Source organism: Platalea leucorodia (genome assembly GCF_965183815.1).
Source record: "Platalea leucorodia genome assembly, chromosome: 16".
Classification (NCBI taxonomy): domain Eukaryota; kingdom Metazoa; phylum Chordata; class Aves; order Pelecaniformes; family Threskiornithidae; genus Platalea; species Platalea leucorodia.
This window is the reverse complement of record NC_138838.1, coordinates 6,034,509-6,048,894: the sequence shown is the minus strand read 5'-3', so window position 1 is coordinate 6,048,894 and position 14,386 is coordinate 6,034,509. Positions and strand designations below refer to the sequence as shown.

At 48.0% G+C, this 14,386-nt stretch overlaps 1 protein-coding gene across 1 annotated transcript in view; it reads left to right on the top strand.

The window, feature by feature from the left end:
- Positions 1-377: 377 nt before the first annotated feature.
- PITPNM3 (PITPNM family member 3) overlaps positions 378-14,386 on the top strand; it is a gene marked incomplete at both ends in the record, with an annotated part of 149,020 nt that continues 135,011 nt past the window's right edge. Inside the window, 2 exons of the mRNA XM_082328114.1 lie at positions 378-464; positions 3,382-3,691. Coding sequence (XP_082184240.1) covers positions 378-464; positions 3,382-3,691 — 397 coding nt within the window. The remainder of the gene's footprint in view (positions 465-3,381; positions 3,692-14,386) is intronic.

Below are 14,386 nucleotides of genomic sequence, written 5' to 3'. Positions count from 1 at the left end.
TCCTATTAAACTGGTATCAAATGCTAATCCAATCTTTCAATGGCCGAGTCAGAATCTGATTTTAAAGTCTGTTTTCAAAGAGGTGCTAATATAGCTTTGATTAAAGGCAAAGATTTCTCTTGCACGTTATTCAGGGTCTACTTTCTCTGAGCAAAGGAGTGCAGGGAAGAGAGAGCTCAGCTGGCAGGAAAAAGCGGTTTTTATCAAACTGATATGGCAGTAGTGTCTCCTGACCCATGTTCCAGCCTTTGCCTACTACCATATTACGTAAATATAGTAGCTTGGGATATATCTTGTAGTGTGCTGCCACTGCAAGGTGTAAATTTGCTCTTTGTGATGTAAGTTGAAAGGAGTTGTTTAATGAAGTACCGCTGAGCATGGCGGGCAGAGCTCTGGGAATGCGCCCCGAGGTTCCACTTCTGCCTCTGGTCTTCGGACTTCGCTTTCCCTATCAGCAGAAGGGGGTAGAGAACAAAGGAGAGAGGAATTTAATATTTATCGGATCTGAGTACAGTATTGTCCATGTTCTCCATACAGTTCAAATTTTCAAGGCATTTCAGAAAAAAAGTTATTCTTCCAGTAAAATTAGCCAAATCTTTTTGGAGCATAGAATATGGTGGTTTTGAAAACAGTTTGCAGAGCTTGAATCTCATACAGATGTTAATGCCTGAATTGTTGCATCTTGTGTTTTCTGCTTAAGGGACAGACTGAATTGACTTAGTTCAGTATTTGTATTTACCCAGAATATCATATTATGCAGAAATCTTATTGATAAAACAATTTTGGATAGATTGTACAGATATTTTATGTAAATGGCGGCATTGTTTCGTGCCTGTGTGCACTGCTTCACATCTCTAAGCAGAAGAGTTATTCTAGGAAGGTTCTCTCTCTTTCTCTTCCAATGAAGATTTGGGGAGCATGGAACGAAATCACTTGCATTTTAATCTTGGTCTGGCTATTAAATTGAGTGCAGTTAATGAAGGACAGAGATGTTAAGACAGGTAAATGTCTCATGGGACTCCCCCTGGTTGTTTCCTAGCTGGAAACAAAGTTCTTCCAAGCCCTAGGAAAACGTCTCTTCTCATTCAAAGTTCTGTTCAGATGATGATAAGAATCTGTTTTGGTGTGTCTTCTACATGGTAGCTGACAAGGAGACCGTTACCTGACGCTTCTCAGAAGTGACTGTGGTTCGCTTCAGTCACCTTTATGAAGCTGCTTAACAGCAGTTAGGAGTGGGTGAATTCAGCCTAGGAACAGCTTCTCGTTGCTCGTGCTTTTGCATGCGCAGACTGAGTGCAAATATGGGAAGGATGAAGACTTTTCAAAGGCTACAGTGCGAGTAGATCAGCGTCTGGTCTGTAATGATTATTTTCTTGGATGTGCATCACTGACAGACTCTTCCTAGCACGTGCCCTCAGTATGGGTAGGTTTCTTGAAATAATGCTGATGTGAGGCATAAGTCTTGTGCTGGCCTTCTGCATAGGTGATGGCATCAGCTTTGGAAATAAGAGATTAAATGATGCCTTTGTCCATGCCAACTTCATAGATTTCAGAGATATTGCACTGGCATAACAGAAAGCAAAGCTTATGCACATTTGCCCTTGGTGAACAGCAGGGAGAAGACAATTGCTGTCTGTCCATCACTTCCTTGCATGCTGTTGTCATGATAGCCTTGATGATAAACTGCAAATGGCTTTGTCATACATCTGAGAGCTGTGGGTAATCATGCATTTTCAACTACCTGTTAAAACTACATTTCAGTCCCATCGTCTGTCTTCTGTTCTGTTTCCTACCCCAACTTGGACTGAGTTAACATCCAATTAAAATAGGTGGTTTTATCCCATTGATTACCGCGCTGCTCCTTTCCAGAAGCGATGCTGGCAGGTCACATCTGTACAGGACAGAAGCTGTTTGGAAAGTACTGCAACTTGCAGAGTAGGAAGCAGCACAGAGTAGGGAACTCACTGATCTTGTCCAAACATATCTCTGCCGTTCAGACACTTTCCCGTGAGCCAGTACTGCCACCAGATCCGTGAATACGTCCACAGCCTTTCCCTAGGATTGCTTTATTTGGTGGCTTAGTGACACTAGAGCGTCTTGGGGAAAGCAATCGTGGTCAAATCTTTTAAACGGGACTTCAAGTGAAACAGCAGAGGCAAGGTGGCTCAAGGCCAACTTCCCAGCATGTAGCACTGTCACCCATAGATGGGGGAAGGTGAACTACAGTTAATTTACTTGGAGCAGGCTCCGGGGGTGAGAATTGCTGGGAGTTGTGGCTGTTCCACTTAAGCCTCAAATAAAACAACTCAACTCACTCTGTTCTTAGTGGTATTTGCTGTGGCTCCGTGGATGAACTGCTTAGCAACACCCGGAGCAAATCATGTATTTATTTTTATACCTACCAAGTTGGTATTGGCACAGAGCCTGTGAGTTGCTTTAGGACTTGGTTGCATTGTGTTTGCTTGGCTCTTTAATGGTGTGCTTCCTTGGGCAAAACTTTTTTTACTGTGCTTTACTTGGTGTTCTGATATGCTGTAAATAAAGTACAAGCCCTCAGAGGCTCTCTGCCTGCCTCCTCCCATTGCTCCCACAAGAGGGGCTGCCACTTCAGACCTTTCTTAAGGTGAGTTTCTCCCAGTTCTTGGGAGATCTGGAGAAGCTGGCTACTCTACTTTTTTCCTTGATGGTGTTAGTGAAATGCCTCTAGTGAGGCCCTGGAAGAGGGAGGAAGCAAGCCTGGCCCTCAAAGCTCCCTAGTTCAACTCTCAGCAGTCCGTAAGCCGCTTGCCTACCGCTGACTTAAAAAGGCAGCGCATTGCAGCAGTTCAATCACTGCGTTGACCCCGGACTTGGCAACAGCCGAAGGGCTTTTGCTGTTACAAGTCCAGAGCAACCACTTGCAGGAGCCGTTTGCACGGGCGGTGCTGCAGCAGTGACCGACCCGTGCGTGTGCCCTCTGGCAGCCCGGGCAGCGGGCCAGCGCACCCCCTCCCCGGGCTGCCGGCGGCGGGCGCGGGGCTCGGCGCGGGGCAGCAGACCCCATCCCCTGTCCCCCTCTGGCCGCCCCACGCCCGCGGCTCCCAGCAGCACCACGACGGCAAGGGAGCCCCGACCCCTCCCCGCTGGGCTCGCCGTGTGGGCCACCGGGCAGGGCGAGCCGACCACAGCCCCGGAAGGCCCCTGCTCCGGGCAGAGAGCAGGAGCGGGCGGTTTCGGCCTGTGCCTCGCACCGACGCGGGTCCCCGCGGGCAGCGGTGAGGTGAGGTGAGGTGAGGTGAGGTGAGGCGAGGCGAGGCCCGCGGGTGGGCTCGGGGCGACCCGCCGCCGCGCCCTTCACCGCACCAGGGGACCGCTCGGAGCTCGCTGGCCGCGTACGAGCAGCCACAGCCCCCCGCTGGCCCGGCCCGGCCCCCGCTCTCCGCGGAGCCGCTCGCTGCGCCTTTAACGACGGCGGCTGCGCCGCGGCGGGCGGGCTGCGCGGCGGCACCGAGCGGCGCGGCGGCGTCTCCCGGCCGCGTCTTTGAGCGCCGCAGGCGAGTGGGCGGTGCGGGCCCTCCGCCGGGAGCAGATGGGGTGGCGGAGCGGGGGGTGCCGGCGCGGCGGGACGGCCCCGCGGGCGAGCACCTGACGCGGCCGACGAAGGCTTGGCTGCGAGCGGGCAGCCCTGAAATGGCGAAAGCTCCGCGCCCAGGTGAGTGCTGAGCCCGCCCGCGGGGTGGGGCGGGACGGGACGGGACGGGACAGGACAGCCCTGAGGGGAGCGCGGGGCCGCCCTGAGGGGAGCGCGGGGCCCGGCGCGGCGGGAGGGGAGGCTCCAGCGCCGCTCCCCGCCCACCGGCGGCCTTGCGGGCAGTCCCGGCTCCGTCTCCGCCGCCCCCGGCCCTCCGGAACGGTCAGCGCAAACTTCTGTGAAGGAGGCACAGGTGCATTCGCCCTCCTCGTCTTTTCCGAGCGGGGGCCGCTCCGCCTTGGGCGGCGGCGAGGGTGCCGTGCGGGGCTGCAGGGGCATCGCGGGCGTCCGCCCCGGTCGCCGCAGTCCGGCCTCCTCCCGGCTCTCCTCCCCGGTGCTGGGCCGGGAAGGGTCTCTCGCAGCGCCGGAGGAGCTCTGTGGCTGCCGCCTTGTGGAGCCGATGCTCGCCGCCGCCTGCTCGGGGGAAAGACTGGGACGCAGCAGCCATGGGCTGCTCTGGAAATAATAAAGGTGTGCTGCTTGGGTAGGACTTGCCGAAAGGAAAAGGCAGATGCAGTCTCTCCTGCGCCTTGCAGGTCCGCGCGTTTTAGCTCACGCGTCCTCCAGAGTCTGAGCCATTTGGAGGTCGGTTGGCTGGGGCCGGGGCCGGGGGGCTTGGGGGCACTCAGCAGCAAAGCCCCGATGCCCCGGGCCTGGTGGCGGTGGCAGCCCTGCGGCGGTGACCTGTGCTCTGTGCCTGACTGACCGGTGCCGGCTGGCAGAACAGATGAGAAACCTCTTGCTGTTGCAGAAGGGTTTTCTTCTGGGTTGCACACCGAGCCCGTTGCTTTTGAAGGTGACGGCCTAACTGTGCTATGACTGAATGCCTGCTGGTTTGTATGTGAAACTTGCCTGGTGTTTGGTGCCACTTCTCGGCACAGCTTTACAGCAGCATGGTAATATTAAAGCTAAACCCAAAGTTTTTGCCTGGCTGTGTTTATCTTTTTTTAATATCCTCCCAAAATAGGCATGGATTGGTGGCAGCCCAGAGACATAGTGCTCAGGAACATGAGAGCATCAATAACTTCAGAAGGTGCAAACATAGTATTGAACTAAATGGTTGTTTTCCATCTTTGGAAGATGAAGAAATAATCAAATGGGGAAAAAGTCTCATTGTTTTTTCTTTGGCATTGGTTTGCAGTCCTTTTAACTTCGATAGGAAAATAAGGGAGCATTGCTTTCCCTTTCAGTGGTACTTGAGTCACGTAGCCTGCGTACATAGCTTGCTTGTTCAAACTCAGCTTTGCACAGGAATTTTAAAGGATGGTACTTCTCTTGGATGTGATTCCACTCACTTTGGTAGACAAAATATGACTTGATGCCAGCTTTACGATGTTGTCACTACTTATTGTAAAGAAAAGCAAGAATTGACCATTTGCAAAGGAGCTCTGGCAGAACATATCTGGGTTAGGAGCAGGGAAAATGTGCTGCTTTTATAAATTAAGCCTACTGAGTTCATCAATGTCAGCTGGAATATGCATAAATATGGAAATCTTGTGGCTGTTTTGCTTGTATGTACCCTGCCTTGCAGCCCCAGCCGGTGCTGTAGCCTCATCACAAACACAGAGAGAGACCATCGTTCTAGTAGCTGTGAAATCTGCTGCTTGATGACTGTTGAATGACACATGTGCTTATAAAGGGCTTTTGGCGGTGGTTGACTTGACTCGTTTGAGTAGCCAGATCACACCTAAGGGACTCCTGATCTTAAGCACTTGGAACAGTCCCTGCGCAGAAATGCTTGGACATTTGCAGGATTGTGGGTTGCAAAACCACATGGCGGCAACTGCAGATCACTACCTGACATCTCCCTGTGGGGGTGGTGTGGTATCCGCTCTTCATCTCCTACTTCATTTTTTAACAGGCAGCAGTGACTCAAAAATGCCAGATCCTCCTCAGAAAGCCGAAATCTCCGCACTGTGAAAGTAGTCTTTCAGATGTGATGCAGGCAGTCCACCTACAGTTGTTGTAGGAAAAGGTTAGGGAATATTCATAATCTTCTCTGGTTTTGGGGAGTGAGTTTGGAGGAGGTGATGATACTGCTGAGAGGGAGGGTGAAGTTAATTTCTGCTGTGGGGAAGTTGGCATCTGAAGCGTCAGAAAATGACTCTAAGAGATGCACCACATTGACAGGAAAACTTGATCTGGGATTTGGAGCCTGAATAGGCATGTTGAACCTCCTCTTTCTCTTCCTCCATCTCACCAGTAATCCCATAAGGTGCAAGACTGGAAATGTCACTGGTACCTTAAAATAGGGGCTTAAAGGCCTGCATGGCTTAGTTTCTTGATTTGTTTCCTGTAGTCAATAAGCAAATATATGTCTGTCCTTACCATCTGCTGCAGAACTGCCAGTTGAAGGATGTACAGAGTAGGGAACCAGGGACTTGTCGCTGCTGAATTGCTATGAGATGAAAGACACTGAGTGAGGAATGGGAGTGAGGACTTGGTTATATCAGGTGCTTCTGACCACAGTGGTGGCTGGACTGTTCCTTCAGTTAGCTCTTTCACTTGACTTCTTGACAAGGGAACCTGCATTTTGTGTGGACTTTCTTCTGCCTTTAACAATGCCTCTGGCTTTGTCAGCCGTGCTCTTTGCTCTGCGTTTGATTTTTATTTAGGGACTGATGCAGCCACAATGAGAATAAAGGGAGCTCCCTGACCCTTTCCCCTTTCTAGCCTTTCCTGGTATCTGTTCGATCTTGCTGACTGTCTTCAAGCTGCTCCTCCTCGCCGCTTCCTGTCCCAAGCTGCTTTCTTTCCAAAACTGACCACTTTATTCTTCCCTTAATGCTTCCCTTCACCTCTCAATTTTTCTTTTGTACCTGTCAACCCTTTTCCCACCTCATGGGAATCCTGTCTCACTACACTGCCTCTGTCAGCCCAGGACTGCTCTCAGAGGGAGTACTGTAACTTCTCTGGGCTGCAGCTCCTCTGATAAACTTAGTGATTTTGTTCACTCTAAGACGCTGCTTGCTTTATTGCCCTTTCAGGATTGCCTTTCTTCTCCTTTTCTCCCACTTATATGCTCCTGAATTCTTGCCTTTCATCTTGCTGCCTCTTAAACCAGGAACTTTCTCTTAGTACTTGTCCTCCAAGCTCCCACTTCTGTCCCTTTTAATTCGTCCTCTTCTGTCCCCTTTCTGAAGCACCAGCAATGCTTCCAAGTCTGCAGTCCCCAAGACTGTAAGTGTACACAGATTTCAGCAGGGCAGGACTCGGCCTGGACTTAGAGTACTGCGGGTTCATGAATGGAAGGTATGGTTTGATGATCTGGTGGCTTGCTGCCAACAGTAAGAGAAATCTTACGTATTTCCACCTCTTTCCCATGCCAGCTCCCAAGCTTCCCCATCTCTTCTGAAGTCTAGTTCTGGGAACCAAACAGGTGGAAAACTCTTCGGTATTTTAAATTTTTAGAAAGTTTGTTTTCTGCTGGTTTTACGGTCTTTACAGGCTCAACTGTGGGGTTGGGTGACGGCCCTCCCTGGTGGGAAGGAAACGGGATCACGTCCCTTATAAGCAGCTACCAGTTAGGCTGGTGGGATGCCTCTCCCCCCCTCCTTTGGCCTCCCACTCCTTTATTTGCCTCCCCTCTCTGGCTCCCTCTGTTCCTCCCATTCTGCCTTGGCCTGCCACTCTTTTATTGTCCTCCCCCTCTCTCCTTTGGGGCCCCCCCTTCCCCAGTCTGGCTCCCCATTTTCCTCTGGCCCTGCGCACTCTCCCCCTTGGCCTCCTGTTCCCCTTCTGCCTCCGGGGCCGGCCAGCCCCCTGCTCCCACTCCGGCCACCCCCTGTCCCGTTGGCCTTGCGTGGTGCTCTCCCCTTCGGCCTGTGGCCTCCTGCTCTCTCCCCCTCAGCCCACCCCTCCCGCTTCCTCTCACTCTCAGCCTCCATCTCTCCCATCAGGTTCTCTTTTTTTATTTTCCTCCTTTTCTCCTCCTCCTGGCTGGCCTCCCACTTTCCCCTTTGAGCGCTTTCCCCCTTGGCCTTCCACTTTTTCCTTCCCTATCCCCCTTGGCCTTGTGTGCTCTCTCTCTCCGACCTCCCTCTCGCCTCCCACTTTTTTCTCCCTCTCCCCATCTGGCCTCCTCCTCTCCTCCTTTGGCCTCCCACTCCCCCCCAGCCCCTTCCACTTGCAGTGGATTTTATTTCAGTTTCAACTGATTTCATTTCAGTTCTCTGCTACAGTTTCATTGTGTGACTTTGGATGAATTCTGCGTAGCCCTGATAACAATAGTAGTGTACATGGTCCTTTTCTGGTGGCCTGTGCACAGGTGAGGGCTTACTCTGAGCGTACTTTAGTTTTCACTCTGGAATAATTGGATAATAAAGGATCAGCATCTCCCTCTGTCTTGCCTGAGCTTCTGAGTCTGAGGGGTGCCTCCAGTAGTTAAATTCACATCTTTTTAAAGTCCTTCTTCAGTTTTATGTTTGCCAAAGAAGAAATAAAACATAACTAGAAAATAACTGTGGGTAATTTTGGCCTCCAGTAAGTCTTAACTGCGTAGTCACTAGGTAACACTGTGTGGGTTGTTCAGTTAAATCACTTAATGGGTGGGCAGGAAGCATCTGAAACCAGCAGAACAGAAAGAAGTATTATTATGCAACAGCAGTCAGTGGCAACAGCAAAGGTCATTCCTTCTACGCAGCATCTCTTTCCAAGTGGAAAAATGACTTGTGCTTTTTAAATTTTATTAGGAAAACCTTCCCTGAATTCAAAATGGTCATGGTTCTAAAATAAGTTTTGACAAGTAGAAATGTTTTAGAATCATAGAATTGTTTAGGTTGCAAAAGACCTTTAAGATCATCAAGTCCAACCGTTAACCCAGCACCGCCAAGCCCACCGCTAAACCATGTCCCTAAGCACCGCATCCACCCGGCTTTTAAATACCTCCAGGGACGGGGACTCCACCACTGCCCTGGGCAGCCTGGGCCAGGGCCTGACTGCCCTTCCCGTGAAGAAATTTTTTCCTAATATCCAACCTAAACCTGCCCTGGCGCAGCTTGAGGCCCTTTCCTCTTGTCCTATTGCTTGTGACTTGGGAGAAGAGACCGACCCCCACCTGGCTCCAGCCTCCTTTCAGGCAGTTGCAGAGAGCAATAAGGTCTCCCCTCAGCCTCCTCTTCTCCAGGCTAAACAACCCCAGCTCCCTCAGCTGCTCCTCACCAGCCTTGTGCTCCAGACCCTTCACCAGCTTTGTTGCCCTTCTTTGGACACGCTCTAGCACCTCATTGTCCTAGTAATGTCCTTTTAATCTATGCAACAGAGTTTATTTTTGATTTTTTTTTTTTTTATTAGGATTAACTCAGTCTTCAATACTTTGCTGTGTAAAAGATTTGAGTTTTCAGTAGCTATGAGAACATCGTGTGCTATTTTGTCTCTGCTAACTAGGTTGGTGTGGTAGTAGTATTCAGGAGTGCCTTTTTTTTATGGTCAGCTGTCTGTGGCATGTGCTTATGTCTAGGCTTGATCACCAAATGCTTATTACCAAGCAAAAGATGTAGCAAACTGCTGGGCCTGCTGCAAAGCCTGAAATCTCTAATATTATGACAGTGACATGAATCGTATTGAATTAGTTTTACAGGAAAGCCAGCTGCTGTAATCGCATCCAATGAAAACTGCTGTTCTTATCCCAGGCTGCTTGAATGCATCTTCCTGGAAGGTCGGATGCAAGCACACCGGAGCCTGGATGGTCTGTTGGACTAGCCTGGTACGTTAGTGATGCTGCCAGCGCACATGAGCGGCTGGTATGGCTGGCATTGAGGTCAGCCTGCTTTCTTTCCATCTGTCCTATTTGCCTGACAAGGTAACGGTTGATTCATGCGTTGTTAAGGAGAAGAGGGCCTTTAGGAGATGCTGGAGTGATTCTTAAACTGGTGCTTCTGAACTGTGCCTACTGTTGTGCTACTCTGCCCTCTCACAAATATGCTTCAGGCATAAAATCATTGCTATTTCATTCCCAGAGTGTTTGTGCTGATCCTGCCGGTGAAGTTCTGCTGTAAACAGTGATGACTCGAGTCGTGGTTTTCTTTTTCAGTTGCAGTCAGTGTTTGTAAAAGCTAATTCAAGCTGAGGAGCAGGCAGACCAGTGAAGAAAGGTAACGTGGCTGTGGTTTCACAGCAGGGCTAGGCTTACTTCCCGGTGCATTTGTAAAATAACTTTTCAACTTGTTAGATCCAGTGGCAGAGCCCTGTGTCTTGGTAAAGTGTGCTGTCCACTAGAGGACATAATTTGCACAGGCAAACATTCCTTCCGTTTTACAGAAGGTATCTCTGTGCTCTGCGCGTTCATCTCTGTGCTCTGCATTTCAGCTCCAGATGGGTTGCACCTACAGAACTGGGGCCTACCATGTGCAGTAGTGGTTTATTCTAAGTCAGAGGTAATGCCAGTTGCTGGAATGGAACAAGTAGATGCCTTTTCTTTCTCCTGATTTGATAGGCATTTGAAATATGATCTTTGCATAACAAGTAATATGGAAACGGCATTTTTGGTACTGGAAGCAGAGCATGTGGAGTTACTGAGTGACAGTGGTGAGCCGTTCTGTCTTAGGATGTTTGGGACTTAGAGAGCGAGTGGGTTTTGGACATCAGGCCTTTTAAAATGGTATAGAAAAGTGGTTAAATTTAAGTCAGGAATCAGCAGCATTAGCTATTCAATTTTCAGAGGAAGACGTTTGTTTCTTAAAGTGCTTTCCAGAGCCTCTTAGGCCTTACTTCAGTTCTTGTCTGTTTTTCTGCTTCCATTTCCTTAGTTCTGAGAACTACAGACCAGTAAGGTCACTTTAATTCCTCTTGTGTTTCTTTTTTCTCTCTTTTAGAAATGCCCTCAGATCACATGGAATGAGGGGCACTCATGCACTGCTTAATTGTCATATCACTGCTGGTTTGCCACACTACTTAAAAAACAAATGAAAAAACGACCTTTGGAAAGAATTTGGGTTTATGCCTCCTGACCAGGAGAAACTAGACCCGATTCTTGTCTTATATACACTTTTCAACTGCTGTTGATTTCAGCAGGATGATTTGCTCATAAAACTATGAGAAAATGAGCTCTGCTGGTGTTGGTGGGTGAAAGTGGAATTGGCCTTTCCTGTGGCTGTTCTGCTCCTTAGGTCTGTTTGTGGAACATATCAGAGATTGCATGATCGTAGCGGGTCTTTTCTTCTTTTGTGGATGGATAGCGTTAGAAGCTGCTGATATGCGGGTGGGAACTATTTCTTCTGCAGGTTGCTGGAACTATGGACAATCACTAAACACCAAGGATGAAATTTGCCTTCCATCTAAATTTGGATGGTATCTACAGAGGTGCAGTCTGACTTGCCCTCAAATGGAAGTACGAGTGTCACATAATAGGATGTGGAACTATTTCTTTAGCAATTCTTAGTCAAGTAAGATCCTGGATGTTCCTGGGAAGAGGATTGATTTTTTTTTTTTTAAAATTTTTTTGTGTGTGTGTGTAAATGAGGGTCAGAGCAGCTGAGAGTTCTTCAGGGATGAGTTTAGGTGCTCGTTCAGGTGTGAGGTCCATTAGCTATTTTACTGCTTATCACAAAAGGATGCAACTGATTGTATCTATGGCTCTCGCCCTTATGGAAGCTACTGCTGTACAGGATATAGGTTTCAGCTGTGATCCTTATTTATACATCTTAGTGCTAAGGAAAGCAATATCTAACATGGGGAAATTGGCTAAGGAGCACATTATAAATCTAAAAATCTTACTTTAACTGATTCTTTTTCAACAACATTCAGAAGTGACTTTGCTTTTAATTAGCAATTTATATAATGAGAGCTACTGTGAGGTTGGAGCGTATGGTGAAGTATGGTGAATCACAAACCCAGATCTAGTATATCCATGATGTGGAAAACTGTTTTCTGTAGGTCCTGCAAGAGTTGTCTTCATGCAGATATGTGATAACGTCAGCTACTGAAAAATTAAAATGTGAAATGATTTAGCTCAGGGAAAACCAAGGGAGTGCTTTTCAGAGTTGCATTTTACTCATGCATCACATCACCTCATCTCACATCACCAGATCCCAGATGCAGTGAAGTACCAATGGAATTCCAGCTGTTCTTTTTTGAAGAAAAAAAGCGAGGGTTTTTTTCAGAAGAAAATCACTGATTGTAATCTTAATTCTAATTAATCTTAATTACAATTAGTTACAATTAGTGCTAGCCTAACTAGAAAATTCAGCTTCTGTGCATGGTGCTGCAAGATGGCTCTGCTTTTGTCTTCTCCCCTGCTGTTATTGTGGCTGTGCGCTCAGGGCAAGCCCCCAGTCAGCTCCTCCTGTAACAGGCGAGTGCAGCAACCTGCAGTACTATGGAAAAGAAAACAAGTTTAGGTAGGAAACCTTGCTTCTGCTTCTCCTAGAAGAAAAGCACCTGTGTGTTTCTGTGAACTCTCCTTCTGCCACTTGGAAATGTTCCCCTCGTATCCTACCGTCAGTCTGTCGTGCTGCCTCAGCAGCCTGTGGGAACTACTACATGTGCTTCTAGTTCAACTCTAGTGACTGGCAGGTGAGTGATGTAGTGGGCTTCTGTTAAAGGCATTGCATTTCTACATGATTTCCCCTTTTGTCCTCAGAAATTGTGATACTGAACAACTGAAATGAAATATAAGTTGCTACCCTGCTTGCAAAAATTGCTGAAATCTGGCTGCTAAGAATCAGTCAACAAATCTGATAAAGTTTGCTGACATAGAAGCATCAAGTGTCATTACCGAGGAGTTAGCCTGTATTTTGAAGCAGGGCTGGTCTTTTCATTCTCTGAAACAAAATAATAAAATAAAACATGCAGCAGTTGACACTGTAAATCAAATCAGTGAGTCCAGGCAACGCCAGTGTCTAATGCAATCAAGAAATGTTAACAGAGTCCTATTAAGGTGGCTAATGCTAATCTGTTGGCACAGAAGGAAGCAGGCTCAGTAAGACTAATGTGTTAGGGCGATGCAATGCAGTCCAGCCAGCAAATAAATGTAGATGTGAAGAACTGCTGCAGTGAGCTTACACAGACTTGTGCTGCTGACTGTGGCTATGTTTAAGCTGCTTCTAAATCTAGAAGCATTCCTAGTACAATATAATAAAACTGGGGCTCCCAAGGGCTTTTCTCGTAGCCAGAATTTATGCCTGGAGATTTGTGGCACTTTTCCCTGCCCTCCCTTCACATTCAGCATCAGACTGCAAAGTCACTGGAAGCATGAGCTTTCTTTGTGGGACCAGCACTTTCACTGATTTCCAGCCAGGCTAGTGGCAGTTCTTCTCCAGGGAGCTGCTGTTTTCTTCGGAGTACTTGTGAAGCCTTTACAATTTTATATTTATATAGCCTCCTCCCTTCCTTCCTTCCCTGCAAATTCTAGTGGCTGAAACAGAAAGCTTTTTATTCTGGCAAAAAAGCAACAATCCCTGCAAGGCCTTTTAGGCTCTTGTTCAACCAGAAGTTCCTTCAACTTTGTGTTATTCATCAGGAGACACTTAATCCCAATTAAGTAACACTAGAATGGTGTTGGTTAGGGAGGTGCTCATGGTCTCTTGAATTTAAGTTGAAAGTGTTAGTGCAACCACTGACATTTTTTTCCCTCGTGGGAGGTGCATTTGTATTTACTTCCATTTTCCATGGGCAGCATGCTGTGCTTGAGGCGAACGCCTTAAAGCTGTCATGCCAGCACTGGCCCTGTGGCTGGGGAAATGGCAGTTTCCACTTTTGGACAGGGCCTCACCTCCATGTATGAAACATTCCTGGAAGCCACTGCATCCAACACTAGGGATGTACAAACCTGGGAAATGAACAGCTTTCCATGGTCTACTACTGCTTGTAAGCGTTAATTACTAGTGAAATTTAAAAGTGAATGGATTTGAAGAGAAGCTTTCAATATCTTAATACCTTCAGAACAGGAATGATTGGATAAAGCAAATGACCTGAAACACCTTAGAGCTGTTTTATCTGTGGGTCGTGCATCTCGCAGCACTGCAGTGCTGGCACTGAAATTCAGTACTGCTACATTTATTTCTTCCCATGTTGTAGTGCTTTTAATGTGCTGTGTGCTTTCATGAAGCCTCTGCAGGCAGGCGTCAAGGCTTCCATGCCTTTGCTGTGCAGATGATAAAGTTCCCTTAAGACTCGGGAGCTTGATAGTGTGTGACCAAGGGGATGTGGATTAGCAGCATTGCATCTACTGCATCTTTAATAATGTTCTGTGCAAAGTGTTGCTGTGCTCTTCCCAAAGGAGCGTTTTCTTCATTTTCATGAAGCGTCTCCAGTCTCTTTCCTTGAGTTGCAGAGGCTGATTTTTTGCATATGGCTTGACAGGAGGTACAGTCAGATCCTTATCACAGTAGTTGTATCTGTCAAGCATTGTCTTCCAGCAATCCCTCAGATAAGTTCTTTTCTTCTTTTAACGATCCGGAGTTCTTTCCAAAGAAGCAGTGGCTTCTCTTCCTAGTTTCACAACAGCTTCATTTCCCAGCTTCTGCATCAGAGGTCAGGAATTGTGACAACACCAGCTTCTGGGTTTTTTTTGGCTCTGCATAATCCTCCTTTCTAGCCTGGTACTTGACCATTCTCCGATAGTTGCTGGTCTAGAAGAAAGCATGAAAGGGTGCAGGAAAAGATGGGACAGTGGAGCAGGGAGTGGAAGAGTCCTCCTTTGTGAGGAAATTGGAAGGA